Consider the following 15,133-nt stretch of genomic DNA (forward strand, 5'->3'; position numbering starts at 1 on the left):
GCTCTTATTATCATCATCTCTCTGATGAGGAAGAGGAGGCCAAGAGAGCATAGATAATTTGCCAGAAGTTATTCAGCTAGTAACTATTAGAGGTCATATTTAGGCTGGGGAAATAGGTTCACAGGAATAGTTTTTCTCAAAAGGAAGTAAAACCTCAGTTAAAATGGAAGCAGCGGTTATCTCTAATGATTTTCATAGTCAATTATTAACTTAGTCTTTTTATTAATTTTTTAAATTATTTTTTTAAATTACTAAAAATAATTAATTGTTTTTCAATTATTTTCTTTATTTTTTATTACAGTGTTTCATCTGCCTTTAATTTTTTTTTTTTAATCTTTTTTGGCCTCCTCACAGCATATGGAGTTCCTGGGCCAGGGCCGAGCAACACTGGATCTTTTAAAGCACTGCCAAGCCAGAGGTTGAATCTGTGTCCTGGTGCTGCAAAGACACTGCCAGTCCTACTGTGCCACAACAGGAACCCCTGCCTTTAATTTTTTGCTTTTACTTAAGTAAAAGTAACAACAACAAAAAAGAAAACTAATGGAGTTCCTGTCACGGCTCAGCAAAAATGAATCTGACTAGTATCCATGAGGTTGCGGGTTCGATCCCTGGCCTTGCTCAGTGTGTTAAGGATCTGATGTTGCCGTGAGCTGTGGTGTAGGTCACAGACATGGCTCGGATCCGGTGTTGCTGTGGCTGTGGCATAGACCAGCGGCTACAGCTCCAATTTGACCCCTAGCCTGGGAAACTTTGTATGCTGTAGGTTGGCCCTAAAAAGACACACATGCACAAAAAGTAAGGAAAAGTAAGTTTTATGCTTTTAGCAGTGTTTTTATTTTCAATAAATTGCATATGTATTTGGGGAATTCCATGCCATTAAAAAATTTTTAACTATTTTCACTTTTTAAATAGTTAAGAAATAACTTTCATAGAGCAAGATAGGAGTTCCCGACATGGCTCAGTGGTTAACGAATCCGACTAGGAACCATGAGGTTGCAGGTTCAATCCCTGGCCTCGCTCAGTGGGTTAAGGATCTGGCATTGCCATGAGCTGTGATGTAGGTCATAGACGTGGCTCGGATCCCGCGTTGCTGTGGATCTGGTGTAGGCTGGTGGCTACAGTTCTGATTCCACCCCTAGCCTGGGAACCTCCATATGCTGCAAGTGTGGCCCTAGAAAAGACAAAAAAAAAAAAAAAGCAAGTTCATAAATCTCAGTGCATTTTTGTGTATGTGTACACCCATATAGTCACCACCCAGATGAAAATATAGAACATTTTCGGTATCCGTCTAGGCTCTCAACCATCAATATTCTCATCATCACCTATCTCCTCATCCTTCAGTAACCACTTTTCTGACTTGTATCTCCATTGGATACTTTTATTATCTTTGAACTTCATATACGTGCAGTCGTACACTATATAGTCTCATGTCTGACTCACACATCATGTCTATTTATTTCATGTAGGTAGTTTAAATCTATCAGTAGTTTATTGTTTTCCATTGCTCTGTAGTGTTCCATCATATGAGTATACCACAATTTATCCATTTCTACTATTCATGGCTATTTGAGTATTTTCAGTTTTTGGCTATTACAATAAAGCTGTTGTGAACATTCTTTTATACATCTTTTAGTAGATATAAACACTCATATCTGTTAGGTATGTACCTGGAAGTACAATTGCTGTATCATAGAATATGTGTTTAGCTTTGGTAAGTACTGCCAAAAGCTATGTATTTCTCTAAATTTATTTTGTACCCTGATACCAAACTTAACCAGAACACTCTAGTATCTGTTAATAGTCTTTAAAAAAAATTTGGGAGGGGGATCTTATTAGACAAAGCAATAGATTTTGACAGTTTTCTATAGAGTGGTGCTATGTAGAAAACTTTGTTGTTTTTCATGTATTAGTTTATTGATACTAGATTTTTACTTTGTATATACATTAATATAAGACTGTGGGAGAAAAAAAAGCCTATAGTTTAGTCAGGTAGAAAAGAGAATGAAAGATAATACAGTACAATGTGCAAGAGGTATATGATTTGTATAGACAGTATGTGCTCTGGGGTGTTGAAGGACAGTCACCAGACTGGGATGATTGGAAAAGGCTTCATGGGAGAGGGACCCCTTCAGATAAACTTTGGTGAATAGGTAGAATTGAATTGAAAGGAACAGTTCATGATGGGTAATGTCTTAGGAAGGTGATAAACTTGTTTTAGGTCTAATTGGCCTTTCAATTCAACTGGAATGAAAAGTTTCGTAGCTAAAGGTGATGGAAAGATGGATAGAGAAGTATGTTGTGATCAGGCTTTGGAGACTTAATGCTAGGTAGGGTAAGGTATTGTTTGATGAGGGTCCAATGTATAGATTAAATCTGCTTTTAATCTTACTCTAAAAGCTCTGACTTACTATTTTTTTTGTTATGCAAGGTATTCTGTCTTTTTGTTCTATTCCCCCTCTTAAGTAAGAGCATGAGCTGGACAGGGAGCAAGGTGAAAGAGTTTTATTGGATTTAGAGACAAATAACACCCTTAAGAGGGCTCTTAATAATTGAAGGAAAATTTTTTGAATAGCACTTAATAGAGATTTTCAAGTTCCCTGGCCAGGGATCACACCACACCACAGCTGCAACCTGAGCCACAGCAGTGACAACATCAGATCCTAACCCACTGTGCCACCGGAGAACAACTCCCTAGTAGAGATTTTAAAGACATCGTGTAGCATAATTTTTGACTGGAGAACCAAATTTATTATCTACTTAAGAAAAAAGAACTTGAGGTGATTTTCTTAAAGGGGTGATAACGGTAAAGCCCTTCTGTAAAGTATGTGATAAACTGAGCTGCTTCTGAGAACCCGCTTTTCCCTAGTATCTACGGTAAAAGTTTTTGAAGAATCGTATTTCAATAATGTTTTTTCCCTTTTTCCACATTAGTATCTTCAGATATTAAGAAACAGATACCTAATGAAGCTTCTGCTGGCAGTGAAAGAGATGCATCAGATACACCACAAAATTGGTCACTGCAAGATCATTATAGAATGTATTCACCCATGATATACCAAGCTCTCTGTGAGCATGTGCAGACTCAAATGTCACTGATGAATAACTTGCCCTCAAAGAACAATGCTAATGGAACTCCTACTGTACCTTGCCACACTGTGTCTGGTTCTGGTCAGTATGAATGATGTTTTAAAAAGCATGAATATAAGTTTGAATTAAGTTGCCTGGTATAAGCAGTATGAGATGTAAATGACTTTTTCTCCCTTTTACCTTTCAGAATCTCACACAACACATTCTAGTTGTGGCTTATCTACCCCCACCCCAGTCCAGTTTTCTCAGCAGCCACCCTGCCCTCCAATGGTTCATTCTGTGAGTACAGTTTATAGACTATACAAGTAATAATTTGCTTTTAGAAATTGCCATCTTAAGAGAGAAAATTGAATTTGCTTATTGTATCTTTTTTTTTTTTTGTCTTTTTGCCATTTCTTGGGCAGCTCCCACAGCATATGGAGATTGCCAGGCTAGGGGTCCAATTGGAGCTGTAGCCGCCAGCCTACACCACAGACACAGCAACGCAGGATCCAAGCCACATCTGCAACCTACACCACAGCTCACAGCAACGCCAGATCCTTAACCCACTGAGCAAGGCCAGGGATCGAACCCACAACCTCATGGTTCCTAGTCGGATTCATTAACCACTGCACCAAGATGGGAACTCCCTTGCTTATTGTGTCTTAATACCCTAGGATGTAAAGATCAATGATTTTTTTCAAGTTTTTTTTTTTTTTTTTTTTTTTTTTTTTTAGGAAAAGTTTTGCTGGAGTGCCTGTCGTGGCACAGTGATTAACGAATCCGACTAGGAACCATGAGGTTGCGGATTCGATCCCTGCCCTTGGTCAGTGGGTTAACGATCCGGCGTTGCCGAGAGCTGTGGTGTAGGTTGCAGATGCAGCTCGGATCCTGCGTTGCTGTGGCTCTGGCGTAGGCCGGTGGCTATAGCTCCGATTCGACCCCTAGCCTGGGAACCTCCATATGCCATGGGAGCGGCTCAAGAAATGGCAAAAAGACAAAAAAAAAAAAAAAAAGGAAAGTTTTACCTATTGATTAAAGACAGTGGCGGAGGGGAGAGGGAAAGAAATTAGTGGAAAAAGATATCACCCATATTTACCACCCAGGCAAAATTGCTGTTAACATGTAGATAGAGCATGTCATTTAATTTTCTGTGTAGGTTTTGTTTTCTGGTTTAATTTATTAAGTTTGCTTTCTTTTAAAACTATTGTCATAAAAAATTTTGTACAGTTTGATATATTGCTTTTTTTCCCTTAGCATTTTATTGTAATTTTTTTTTTTTTTTCTTGGTGTTTTTGCCTTTTCTGGGGCCGCTCCCTCGGCATATGGAGGTTCCCAAGCTAGGGATCTAATTGGAGCCGTAACCGCCGACCTACGCCAGAGCCACAGCAACACGGGTTCCGAGCCGCGTCTGTGACCTACACCACAGCTCACGGCAACGCCAGATCCTTAACCCACTGAGCAAGATCAGGGATTGTACCCGCATCCTCATGGTTCCTAGTCGGATTCGTTAACCACTGAGCCAACGATGGGAACTCCAATTTTTTGTAGTTTTTTAATAAGTTGTTAATACTCTGTTTAGTGGATATGCCGTAGTGTATAACTACTCTCCTATGGTTAGGTATTTAAGTACGTGTTTTACTACCATAACATTTCTATAAATATGTTTTACAAAATCTTTTTTGTATATTCGGGCTTATTTTCTTACATTGTAATTTCCCAAAGTGGAAGTTTGTTTTAGTCCCTAAAGTGGACTAAAACAGTTAGTCCAGTTAGTTCGATGCCATTAAACTATTTGTGATATTTGTAAACAGACTATTTTATTTATTTTTATTTTTTTGTTTATTTTATTTTATTTTTTTGAGGTCTGCACCAGTGGCATATGAAGGTTCCCAGGCTAGGGATCGAATTGGAGTTATAGCTGCTGGCCTACACCACAGCCACAGCAACACGGGAACCGAGCTGTGTTTGCAACCTACACCACAGCACGCGGCAACACCAGGTCCTTAACCCACGGATCGAACCTGTGTCCTCATGGATGCTAGTCAGATTCGTTAACCACTGAGCCACGACAGGAACTCCTAAACAATCTATTTCAGTCATGGCTTTATAATGTTCCCATATTGCAGACTGAACTAATTAAGCTTTTAAAAACTAGAATGTTATGCTGGGGGAAAATTCAATTTACTGGTAATCTGTAACTCCATCCTGCAAGTGGCCTTTTCTAACATTTTTCATTTGAGTTTATTATAGTTAATGCTTACAAGTCAGTGCTCACATTTTTGAAGGCTTAACTTGTTTTTTTCTTCTTTAGGAAGTTCAGACTGATAGTGATAACCAGTTTGCCTCACAAGGTAAAACAGTTTTGATGAACTGTACCGATGATGTTCTAAGGAATTCTTTCAGTACTAGCCTTGGAGTTCCATGTAGCTCGCCCCAAATTGACAAACCAGCTCCTCCAGCATTCCAGCAGCTGGGTCTTGCTAATGGGATTCTGCCACAACAAAGAGTTCCAAAGGAAACGGACCTACTAAAGTGTTTCCAGACATATATGAAACTGTTGCATTCTCATCCGGACAGTCAGACACAGCAAAACCCCCTGTTACAGCCAGCTTCCTTGGCTACTAATGAAGACAAATGCACTAAAGAACAAGGAGGAGAGGTCAGAAGCGAAGGAAAGGATTTAAACCTACATGTGCGAGATTTAAGAATAAAGGATGTGCGGAAGGCAAAAAATGTGAACCAGAGTGCTGAAAAAGTGAGAACTATAAAATACTTGTTGGGAGAGCTCAAGGCCCTGGTAGCAGAACAAGGTAGATAAGTATTTTTCTTTATAATTTTCTGTGGAATATCACCATTTAAATTTAGAATCATGGACATGGAGTTTGTGATATTTTCCATAGAAATAGGGCTTGTGCTAAACAAGGAAATGAATTTTGTCTGTTTTGTTCTTATTTTTTAGGTTTTGCTCCCTCTTATTTCCTGTGGATTTAAAATGTGCTAGGGAATATCAAACAGTCTTTTACATGCAAGTGTATATTCATTCTACTTGAATCAAAGGGACCTTGAAAAGATTCAGCCAAAGAGAATTTGTAGCGATAAAATTTAAGGGGTTACAGGACCCCTAAATATGATTAACTCCCTAGAATAGAATGACAATTTTTTCCTATTTTAAAAAGGCACAGAAATTTTCCTCTCATCATTTCTTTAATAACCAAATGTTATAATGTTTAACAAATTTCACCTTGAGAAGGAACTGAAACCTTTCTATGCCCTTTTCATTTCACTTGGGGTTTTTAATTAAATCAAGAAAAATGTCTAGGGTGGGGTTATGTGATATTTGAGCCAGGTTGTATTCATTTGTTTCCATTATGTGTGTATATTCTAAATAATGGCTTTTGCTTGAAGTGAGTTACAGATTTGTCATCTAGAAAAAAACAGAGTAATTGATTCTGGAGGCACTGATTGAATACCCAATATTTGCAGACCTGCAGAAAAAAATACCAAATCTTAAAATTTATTTTTTCTATAGGACTGTAGTACCATTCATCCAGTGGTCAAATATATTAAAATCTCTTGTGTTTTCAGACCTTCAATATATTACTGTTCTTTTAACCAAATTCTTAGTCTTTGGTAACAATAATAATATTAACAATGTTAGCTGTCATTGGTTGAGCACTTACCATGTGCTCAGCACTCTGCTAAGTGTTTTATATGCATTATCTTATTTAATCCTCACAGCAACCCTATGAGGTACTGTTATTGTCCCCATTTTACAGATGAGGAAACTGAGGCTTGGAGAACAGTATTTCATTTAATCCTCTCAGCAACCCCATGAGGTACTGTTGTTATCTCCATTTAACCATGACGAATCCTAGGCTTCAAGAGTTAAGTGATTTGACTAAGATATATATTGCTAGAAAATGGTGTAACCCAAGTCTCTGCCTCCAATGCTTATGAATGAAACCACTCTAAGAAGGACTGCTCAGTAACTGGGCACAATTGTTTGCTGTGTGCATGTAAACTTTCATCAGGGTATTAAAATACTCAGGGAATTGAATAAATTTTTGTAACTTAGAATATACTTTTCCTCTTTTGGATCTAAGACAGTTAATATTATGTTTATTAAATATTTTAAGTTCACAGAAAATTTGAATAGAAGTGAAGGGACAAAAATAAGAAGACAGAAGATCTAAAATCTACCTTCCACCATCCACTCCCTACCATTAATAACAAAAATGATAGCACTTTTGATGCTATATCAAATGATGTGTGGCTGGTTGTGTTAAATCTGCTTTATAAAATTACGTAATAAAACCTTACTTGGTAGACCCTCCCTCAATATTTTCCCACAGTGAGTCACCTAAAGTGAATTATTTGTTTATGCCAGTGTCAAAGGTTGCGTTGTAGATGTTAATACTATAATCAATTATAGGAAACCCTTTAGCAATTAAAGGAGTCCAAGATAGTCTTTTGGTAAATGTGAACTAGAGATATGTATAAGTCATCTTTCTGCTAGACGCTTTAACTGAAAAAAAAAAAAAACAAAAAAAAAAAAAAAAACCCACCAATAATAGTCCTGTGACTAATGATTAATCTTTAATTTACTGAACTTAATTTCTTTAGAATTTTTATGAATAAGGAAGTACAAGCTGCAGGAGAGAAGAAAATAGGATTTGAGTAATAAATCAATAACTTAGTTGAGGTTGTTTATAGCAAGTATGTATATATCTGAAATGTTTTCTTTTTAGTGGTACCTATGAATAATCTTATCCAGAAACAATTTATAATATTGTCTTTACTTATCTCTTCTGCTTTTATAGAAGACTCAGAAATTCAGAGGTTGATTACAGAATTGGAGTTATGTATATCTTTGCTTCCAACAGTAAGTGGCAAAACAAATTTTCAGGTTGAAATAGCACTGGCCATGCAACCACTAAGAAATGAAAATGCTCATTTACGCAGGTAAGAATTGCTCTTTGAATTTTTTTGGTCTCTATGCAAAGATGTCCCATGGCTGGAACAGAAGTGTCTAATGAGATACCTTGGACTTCATGGAGAAAATAGATGCATTGTCTTACTGTATTTCTACTGTTTCTTCCCCACATTCCAAACACTGTCAACATTTTCCAACTCTTCTATTACTTCTGCCCACTAGGACATATTTTTTCCCCTCCTCTTTCACATATGTTGTAACTTGGCTAGTAATGAATGGAGAGGGAAATGAGCTGCCCCAGAATATTTATGAGGATAGTCTAGGTTATGGAGTAACAAACTCCAAAATCTCAGTGGCATAGCACAACAAAACTTTATTTCTCCTTCACACCAAGGTTATCATGGCTCACTTGAGACTGTCTTTCATCCTGTGGCTGAGGATTTAGGTTCCCTCCATCTCAGGAGCCACTGTCTCAGTGTATATTTTTCAAGAGAAAGAGAACGTGGATATGTCACACCAACTCTGACATGCCCCGGCCCAGGAGTGTGGCAGTCTCACTTCTCCTTATATTTTATAGACTAAAATGTGTTATAAGGCCCTGCCCGACATAAAGATCTGGGACACAAAATTTTCTCATACTTCCTGTCCACTCCAGAGGGAAAGGAGAACCTGATATGGGTGAGCACCATTAGCCCCACAACACTCTGACATAGGGAAAAAAACGTAAAATTCTTAGGTAATTTTTCTTTTGGCTGTCATAACTTATGTTGAAATTATGGCCTTAATTTGTTTAGGAAAGATATAAACCACATGTCTAATCTTGAAATATAGGAATCACATTTTATCAATAATATCTTTTTTTTTTTCTTTTTTTACTTTTTAGGGCCGCACACACAGCATATGGAGGTTCCCAGGCTAGGGTCTGAGCTACAGCTGCCAGCCTATGCCACAGCCATAGCAACTCCAGATCCGAGCCATGTCTGCGACCTACACCACAGCTCATGGTAACGCCAGATCCTTAACCCACTGAGCGAGGCCAGCAATTGAAACTGCAACCTCATGGTTCCTAGTCGGATTCGTTTCTGCTACACCATGACGGAAACTCCTTATCTTAACTTGGAATGTTTCAGTGGTGATCACCAAGGCCACTGCTCAGTGTCTGCGAATATACTTTGCAATGGATTGGAGCACACTTTCAAAAGGTGCTTCTGCAGCACTGCAATGTGAGTGTGATCTGAGAGGACATTACAGTTGTGTGAGTTATAGACAGTATACCAGATAGGAACTGTAAAGACCTTCCTAAACATTTTAAGAAACTAGAAAGCAAAAAAATAGGATTCCTAGTGGAAGGGTAGCTTAAAATCACACGTCTGGAATCTGCAGAGGCACGACACCTAGCGAAGTTTACTTGTTTAGAATTATTTCTCTAAAGATCATTAGTCTCTAGCTACTATGATACATTCTGGGGTTGCTGGCTTAAATTGTAATAATACTGTCTTCAGTCCTGACCTAAGAGATCCCCATAATAGCATTAGTTTTTCAAAATCAAAACCAAGTATTAATAATGGTAGAGTTCCCATTGTGGTGCAGTGGAAATGAATCCGACTAGTAACCATGAGGTTGAGGGTTCAAATCCTGGCCTCGCTCAGTGGGCTAAAGATCTGGCATTGACATGAGCTGTGGGTGTAGGTCACAGACACAGCTTGGATCCTATGTGGCTGTGGTGTAGGCTGGCGGCTACAGCTCTGATTCGACCCCTAGCCTGGGAACCTCCATATGCCATGGGTGCGGACCTAAAAAGCAAAAATAATAAATAAATAAATTATAATAATAATGGTGATAGCCAGTACTTTACTAACATTTTTGAATGTTTGTTATCTGCCAGGCTGTTATCCTTTATATGTGTAATCTCTTTAAAGTCTTACAGCAGCTCTATGAAGTACACATTATGTTATTCTTATTTGCAGATGAGAAAATCAAAGCACAAAGAGGTTATAACTTAACCCAAGGTCATATACCCAAGATGTAGCAGAGACAAGACTCAGACCTGGGCAGTTTGATTTTAGAGTGTAGTTATCCTAATTTCTATGCTTCTATGCAGCCTCTGCTAGGAAGTAGAGACTGGCTTTTTATGCTTCAGTATAGGTGTATTTTGTGGAATAAAAGAATATACTGTAATGCATTAAAATAAAATAAACATTTATGTTTTTAAAGGTATAACTATCAAATAATTAGTTTCTTAAGCATACTGGAACCTAGTATTCAAGTATTATTATTTTAACTTTTGACCATGGGAAATATCAATGGTTGCTATTTATTTCTATTCCTTATAATATGTTTAAATTGCTTTAGGAGCTAATTTATAATCCACTTAAGAAAATAAGTCTTACTACTTTATTGGTCACTGCTTGTTTTTAACTTTTTAAAAAGGTATTAATTTGATGTCTAACCTAATTCTTCAGCCTTTGCACCAAAGCTTTTTTGGCTGTGTCCTTAGGGGACAAAGATTATATAGCATGCTACTGCCACTATTTACCTGACCTTCCGAAAATGAAATTATTGAAAAATGGAGAATTTGTCAGATATGCTTTTTTTAGTAGAATGATTTCTAGCATAAGTATAGGAATTTTTGTGCCTCTTTGGTAATCTTTATTTGGAAAGACTTGTCCATAATCTCCATTACAAATGAAAGTTGGAATGCACAGGCTTATGAATAAGTTTTTCAGCATTTTCAATCAAAAATTTTTTTTTTCTTGTTTGAACATTTTGAAACTTCCTGTTTCTTTTTAGCCAGCAAACGGATCTTTCAGGACTTTCTTGGTGTTTATTGCCATCTTGTGGCTTAAAAAAAAAAAAATAACTAGGTGCATTGTTTCTTTGGCATTTGGGGCCAGACATTTTTTTGTGTGAGATGCCCGACACAGTGCTCAACATTTAGCCTTCCTGGTCCCTACCCACAAAGTGTCTGTAGTGCCCCATTCATTGTGACCACCAAAAGCCCTGGCACATTCCAAAATTTCCTGGATGAAGGTTAAGCTAGAGAGTACCCTAATATTTAAGGGCAAGTTAGAATTCATGACCCATTTTCTGATTTTAAACTCAAATATGAGACCATTACTTACCCACACAGAACCAAAAAAATGAAATGGAAGTAAATGGGAGGAGCTGGGGTGTGTCATCCAGTCTTTTAGCCTGGTAATTTGACATGTGCTAACATAATTCTTCCAGATGGAAGTTACTAGAGGAAGAATAGATTGTTTTTTTATTTCCTTTTATTTTTGAGTTAGAAGATGTATTGGGAGAACTAGTGAGTTAAGATCTAGACATGGTGAATGTGTCATTTGGACCATCTGGAGACACAAATGGTATGAGTGGAGCACATAGACAAGATCCAGGATAGAAATGTAGACCTGGGAGTTATTCGCTGACCACCTTTTTATTGAATATTTACTGTAGATCTGGCACTGTGTAGGCACTGGAGACGGTAATGATTAACAACAAGTGATTTGTCATCAGCGGGCAAGTGGTAAATTCACCAAGAAGGTCTAGAGCATGATCACAGCCGAGGGTGAATTGCTGGGGAATACCAGCTTTTTAAGGAAAGAACACAGGAAGAGGAGCCTGAGAAGAAGCAACTAGGGAAGTAGCAGAAAAACTGGGAGAGAGTGATGCCACAGAAGCAACTGGAAAAAAGAATTTATGGAAGGGGAGAGATCTTTGTATAACATCCAAAATAAACAAATTCACAAGAGGGACAGAAGTAGGTCAGGAATAGCCCTCCCATGGAGTTCCCGTTGTGGTGCAGTGGTTAACGAATCCGACTAGGAACCATGAGGTTGCGGGTTCGGTCCCTGCCCTTGCTCAGTGGGTTAACGATCTGGCGTTGCCGTGAGCTGTGGTGTAGGTTGCAGACGCGGCTCGGATCCCGCGTTGCTGTGGCTCTGGCATAGGCCGGCGTCTACAGCTCCGATTAGACCCCTAGCCTGGGAACCTCCATATGCCGCAGGAGCGGCCCAAGAAATAGCAAAAAAAAGACAAAAAAAAAAAAAAAAAAAAAGAATAGTCCTCCCAAAACACCGGAAAACTTGAGACAGGGTTCTCTAGTTTCAAAGAAATTAAAGCTTATAGTCTCTCTTGGAAGCAGGAAGAGAGAGATTGGAAAGAGAGAGTACTGAAAGAAGAAAAGACAGTAAAAGGAGATGTGGATTGAGTAAACTCAGTAAAATAAAGGAAAGCAAAAAAAAAAAAAAAGCCCTGTTAAAAACAAACAAGAAATTAATACCAAACAAACATCGAGTCAGGGATATTACAGACACACAAACACACACACACACACACACACACACACACACGTATGTATGTATATATATATGTATATTAGAATCTAAGCAGTATGAAGGCTGAATTTTGTTGTTGTTATGTTTTTTTGTATTTTGCTCCCCCCTCAAATCTTTGTTTTAGTTGCTGCTAAATTCATAGTTAAGTGTCTCCTATAAGCCTTAGCTCATTTCTCTTCACAAATCCTTTAAATACTTTTATTAATTTACTTTTATTGTGGTAAAATATATGACATATTTATCTTTTTAACCTTTTGTAAGGGTATATTGCACTGGCATCAAATACATTCACAATACTGTATACCCATAACAACTATCTGTACCCAAAACCTTTTCATCCTCACATAAACCCTGAACCCATTAAACAGTAAGTCCCTGATCCCTTCCCCTTAGCCTCTGATAACCTCTATTCTCCTTTCTATCTCTATGAATTTGAGAAGACTGACTTTTTTTTTTGTCTTTTGACTTTGGTCTTCTGTAGGGCCTCACCCACGGCATATGAAGGTTCCCAGGCTAGGGGTTGAATCGGAGCTGCAGCTGAATCGGCCTACACCACAGCCACAGCAACGCCAGATCAGAGCCGTGTCTACGACCTACACCATAGCTCACTGCAACCTCATAGCCTCAACCCACTGAGTGAGGCCAGGAATCGAACCCACAACCTTATGGTTCCCAGTCAGATTCGTTTCTGCTACTCCATGATGGGACCTCCAAGAAGACTGAATTTTTGTCTTTTTTGTTTGCCGCTATATTTCCAGTGCTGAGAATTGTGCCTAGCACTCACTCTAAGAAGGGTGGGAAAGCTTAAAGAAATCATACAAAACAAAATAGAAAAAGATTGATCTAAAAATTATGATTAAGAGCATAATACACGTGGAAGAGAAACACAAAAGATATAAACTTGGCATAACTAGTGTTCCTGAAAAAGAGAATAAATAGATTAAAGATAATATTGAAAGATATATAAAGAAAGACTTACTAAAGATCTGTGTCAGCAGGTCAGGGTATACAAGTTCTCAGAAAAACTGTGTGAAACAAACACCAAGACATACGCTGGTGAAGTTACTGCACTTTGAGGACAAAAAATTTAACTTTTATACACACTAAAGAAAATGCATGTCATAAAGAGAAAAATATCAGACTAGCCTCAGCCTTTTCACAGTGATGTTTATTACAGAAGATCATAGAACCTCATTTACAAAGTTTTAAGGGAAAGAAAAGATGCTCCAAGAATCTCACATGTGATCCATTAAGATCCTTTTAGAGTAAAGGTGATAGTCATATTCTAAAGTGCACAAAAACTTAGGAAGTACAGCACCCTTGGACTCCGTTAAAAACAAAGATTCTGGAATTTCCTAATGGCGTGGTGGGTTAACGATCCAGCATTGTCACTGCTGTGGTTGGGAGCACAGGTTCGATCCCTGGCCCAGGAATTTCCACATGCCGTGGAACAGTTAAAAAAAAAAAAAAAAAAAATATATATATATATATATATTCTTGAATGGTAAAGTATACTTAACCAAGAGATGAGTTCAGATACAGGAGTAGATTAGAGATGAACGTTGAATCTGTACGTAGAACTAAGACAGGTGTGAAATTATGCACTCTGTGTAGAATCGAATCAGTGCTTTTCAAATCCTGTTTCTTTTAAGTTGTTTAGGAATAATATTTTTTTGAAGTAAAGAAATATTTGCCTAAAGTTTATTACTTCTAATTTCATTTGTCACCATTCTTCAGTTAAAATCATGTAATCCTAAATTCAGTATATAATATTTAAAAATAGTATTTGCAGCAGCATCCCATGGTTTAAAAATAGTTTAGCTAATTTTTTCTTCTCTGTATGTACTAGAAAAATATCTGAATGATATCCATCAAATAATGATTATTATTTCTATTCAGTATTGTGCTGGAGGTTCTAACCAGTGCAATGAGGCTAGGAGAAGAGATAAAAGCCAGACTACATTGGAAATGAAAAAAGTAAAACTGTCTCATTCATAGATGACATGATAATATTTGTAGAAAATCCTATGGAATCTACAAAAAAGCTACTAGAATTAATAAATCAGTATACAAAAAGCAGTTAGTTATATTTCTACGTCCTAACAATGAACATTTTGAAATGAAATTTAAAATCAATGTTGGAGTTCCCATTGTGGTGCAGTGGAAACGAATCCAACTAGGAACCATGAGGTTGCAGGTTCAGTCCCTGGCCTTGCTCAGTGGGTTAAGGATCCGGCGTTGCCGTGAGCTGTAGTGTATGTCGCAGATGCAGTTTGGATCTGGCTTTGCTGTGGCTGTGGTGTAGACCGGCAACTACAGCTCTGATTCGACCCCTAGCTTGGGAACCTCCATGTGCTATGGGTGCAGCCCCAAAAAGACAAAAATAAAAATAACAAATAACAAATAAAAATCAATACTATTTACAGTAGCATCAAAAAATGAGCCAGTTAGGGATAAATTTGATAAAGGATGTGTGAGATTTATACACTGAAGGTTACAACACATTGCTGAGAGAAATTAAAGAAAACCTATAAAAGTAAAGAGATAAACCAGATCCATCGATTATAAGATTCGCTATTGCTAAGATGTACTCCTCAAATTGATCTATAGATTCTATGTAATTCTAGTGAAAACCCCAGCAGTGTTTTTGTAGAAAGGTGATCTAATATAAGATTTATATGGAAGTTCAAAGAGTGTAAAATAACCAAAACAATTTTAGGAAAGGAGATAATTTTGTACTATCTTATTTCAAGACAGGTTATAATTTATAAAGTTATAGTAATTAAGACTGTGT

At 37.5% G+C, this 15,133-nt stretch overlaps 1 protein-coding gene across 13 annotated transcripts in view; it reads left to right on the plus strand.

Annotated features, from left to right (window-relative positions):
* CCDC14 (coiled-coil domain containing 14) overlaps positions 1-15,133 on the plus strand; it is a 63,590-nt gene that overhangs the window by 15,495 nt on the left and 32,962 nt on the right. For all 13 annotated transcript variants that reach the window (XR_002337868.1, XR_002337869.1, XM_021070220.1 and 10 more), the window contains 4 exons: positions 2,932-3,168; positions 3,275-3,366; positions 5,381-5,879; positions 7,890-8,031. Coding sequence is in view for 11 of the 13 variants with exons in the window: in XM_021070220.1 (XP_020925879.1) it covers positions 2,932-3,168; positions 3,275-3,366; positions 5,381-5,879; positions 7,890-8,031 (970 nt within the window). In the remaining 2 variants the exon portion in view is untranslated. The remainder of the gene's footprint in view (positions 1-2,931; positions 3,169-3,274; positions 3,367-5,380; positions 5,880-7,889; positions 8,032-15,133) is intronic.

This window comes from Sus scrofa, chromosome 13 (assembly GCF_000003025.6).
Source record: "Sus scrofa isolate TJ Tabasco breed Duroc chromosome 13, Sscrofa11.1, whole genome shotgun sequence".
NCBI classification, from domain to species: Eukaryota; Metazoa; Chordata; class Mammalia; order Artiodactyla; family Suidae; genus Sus; species Sus scrofa.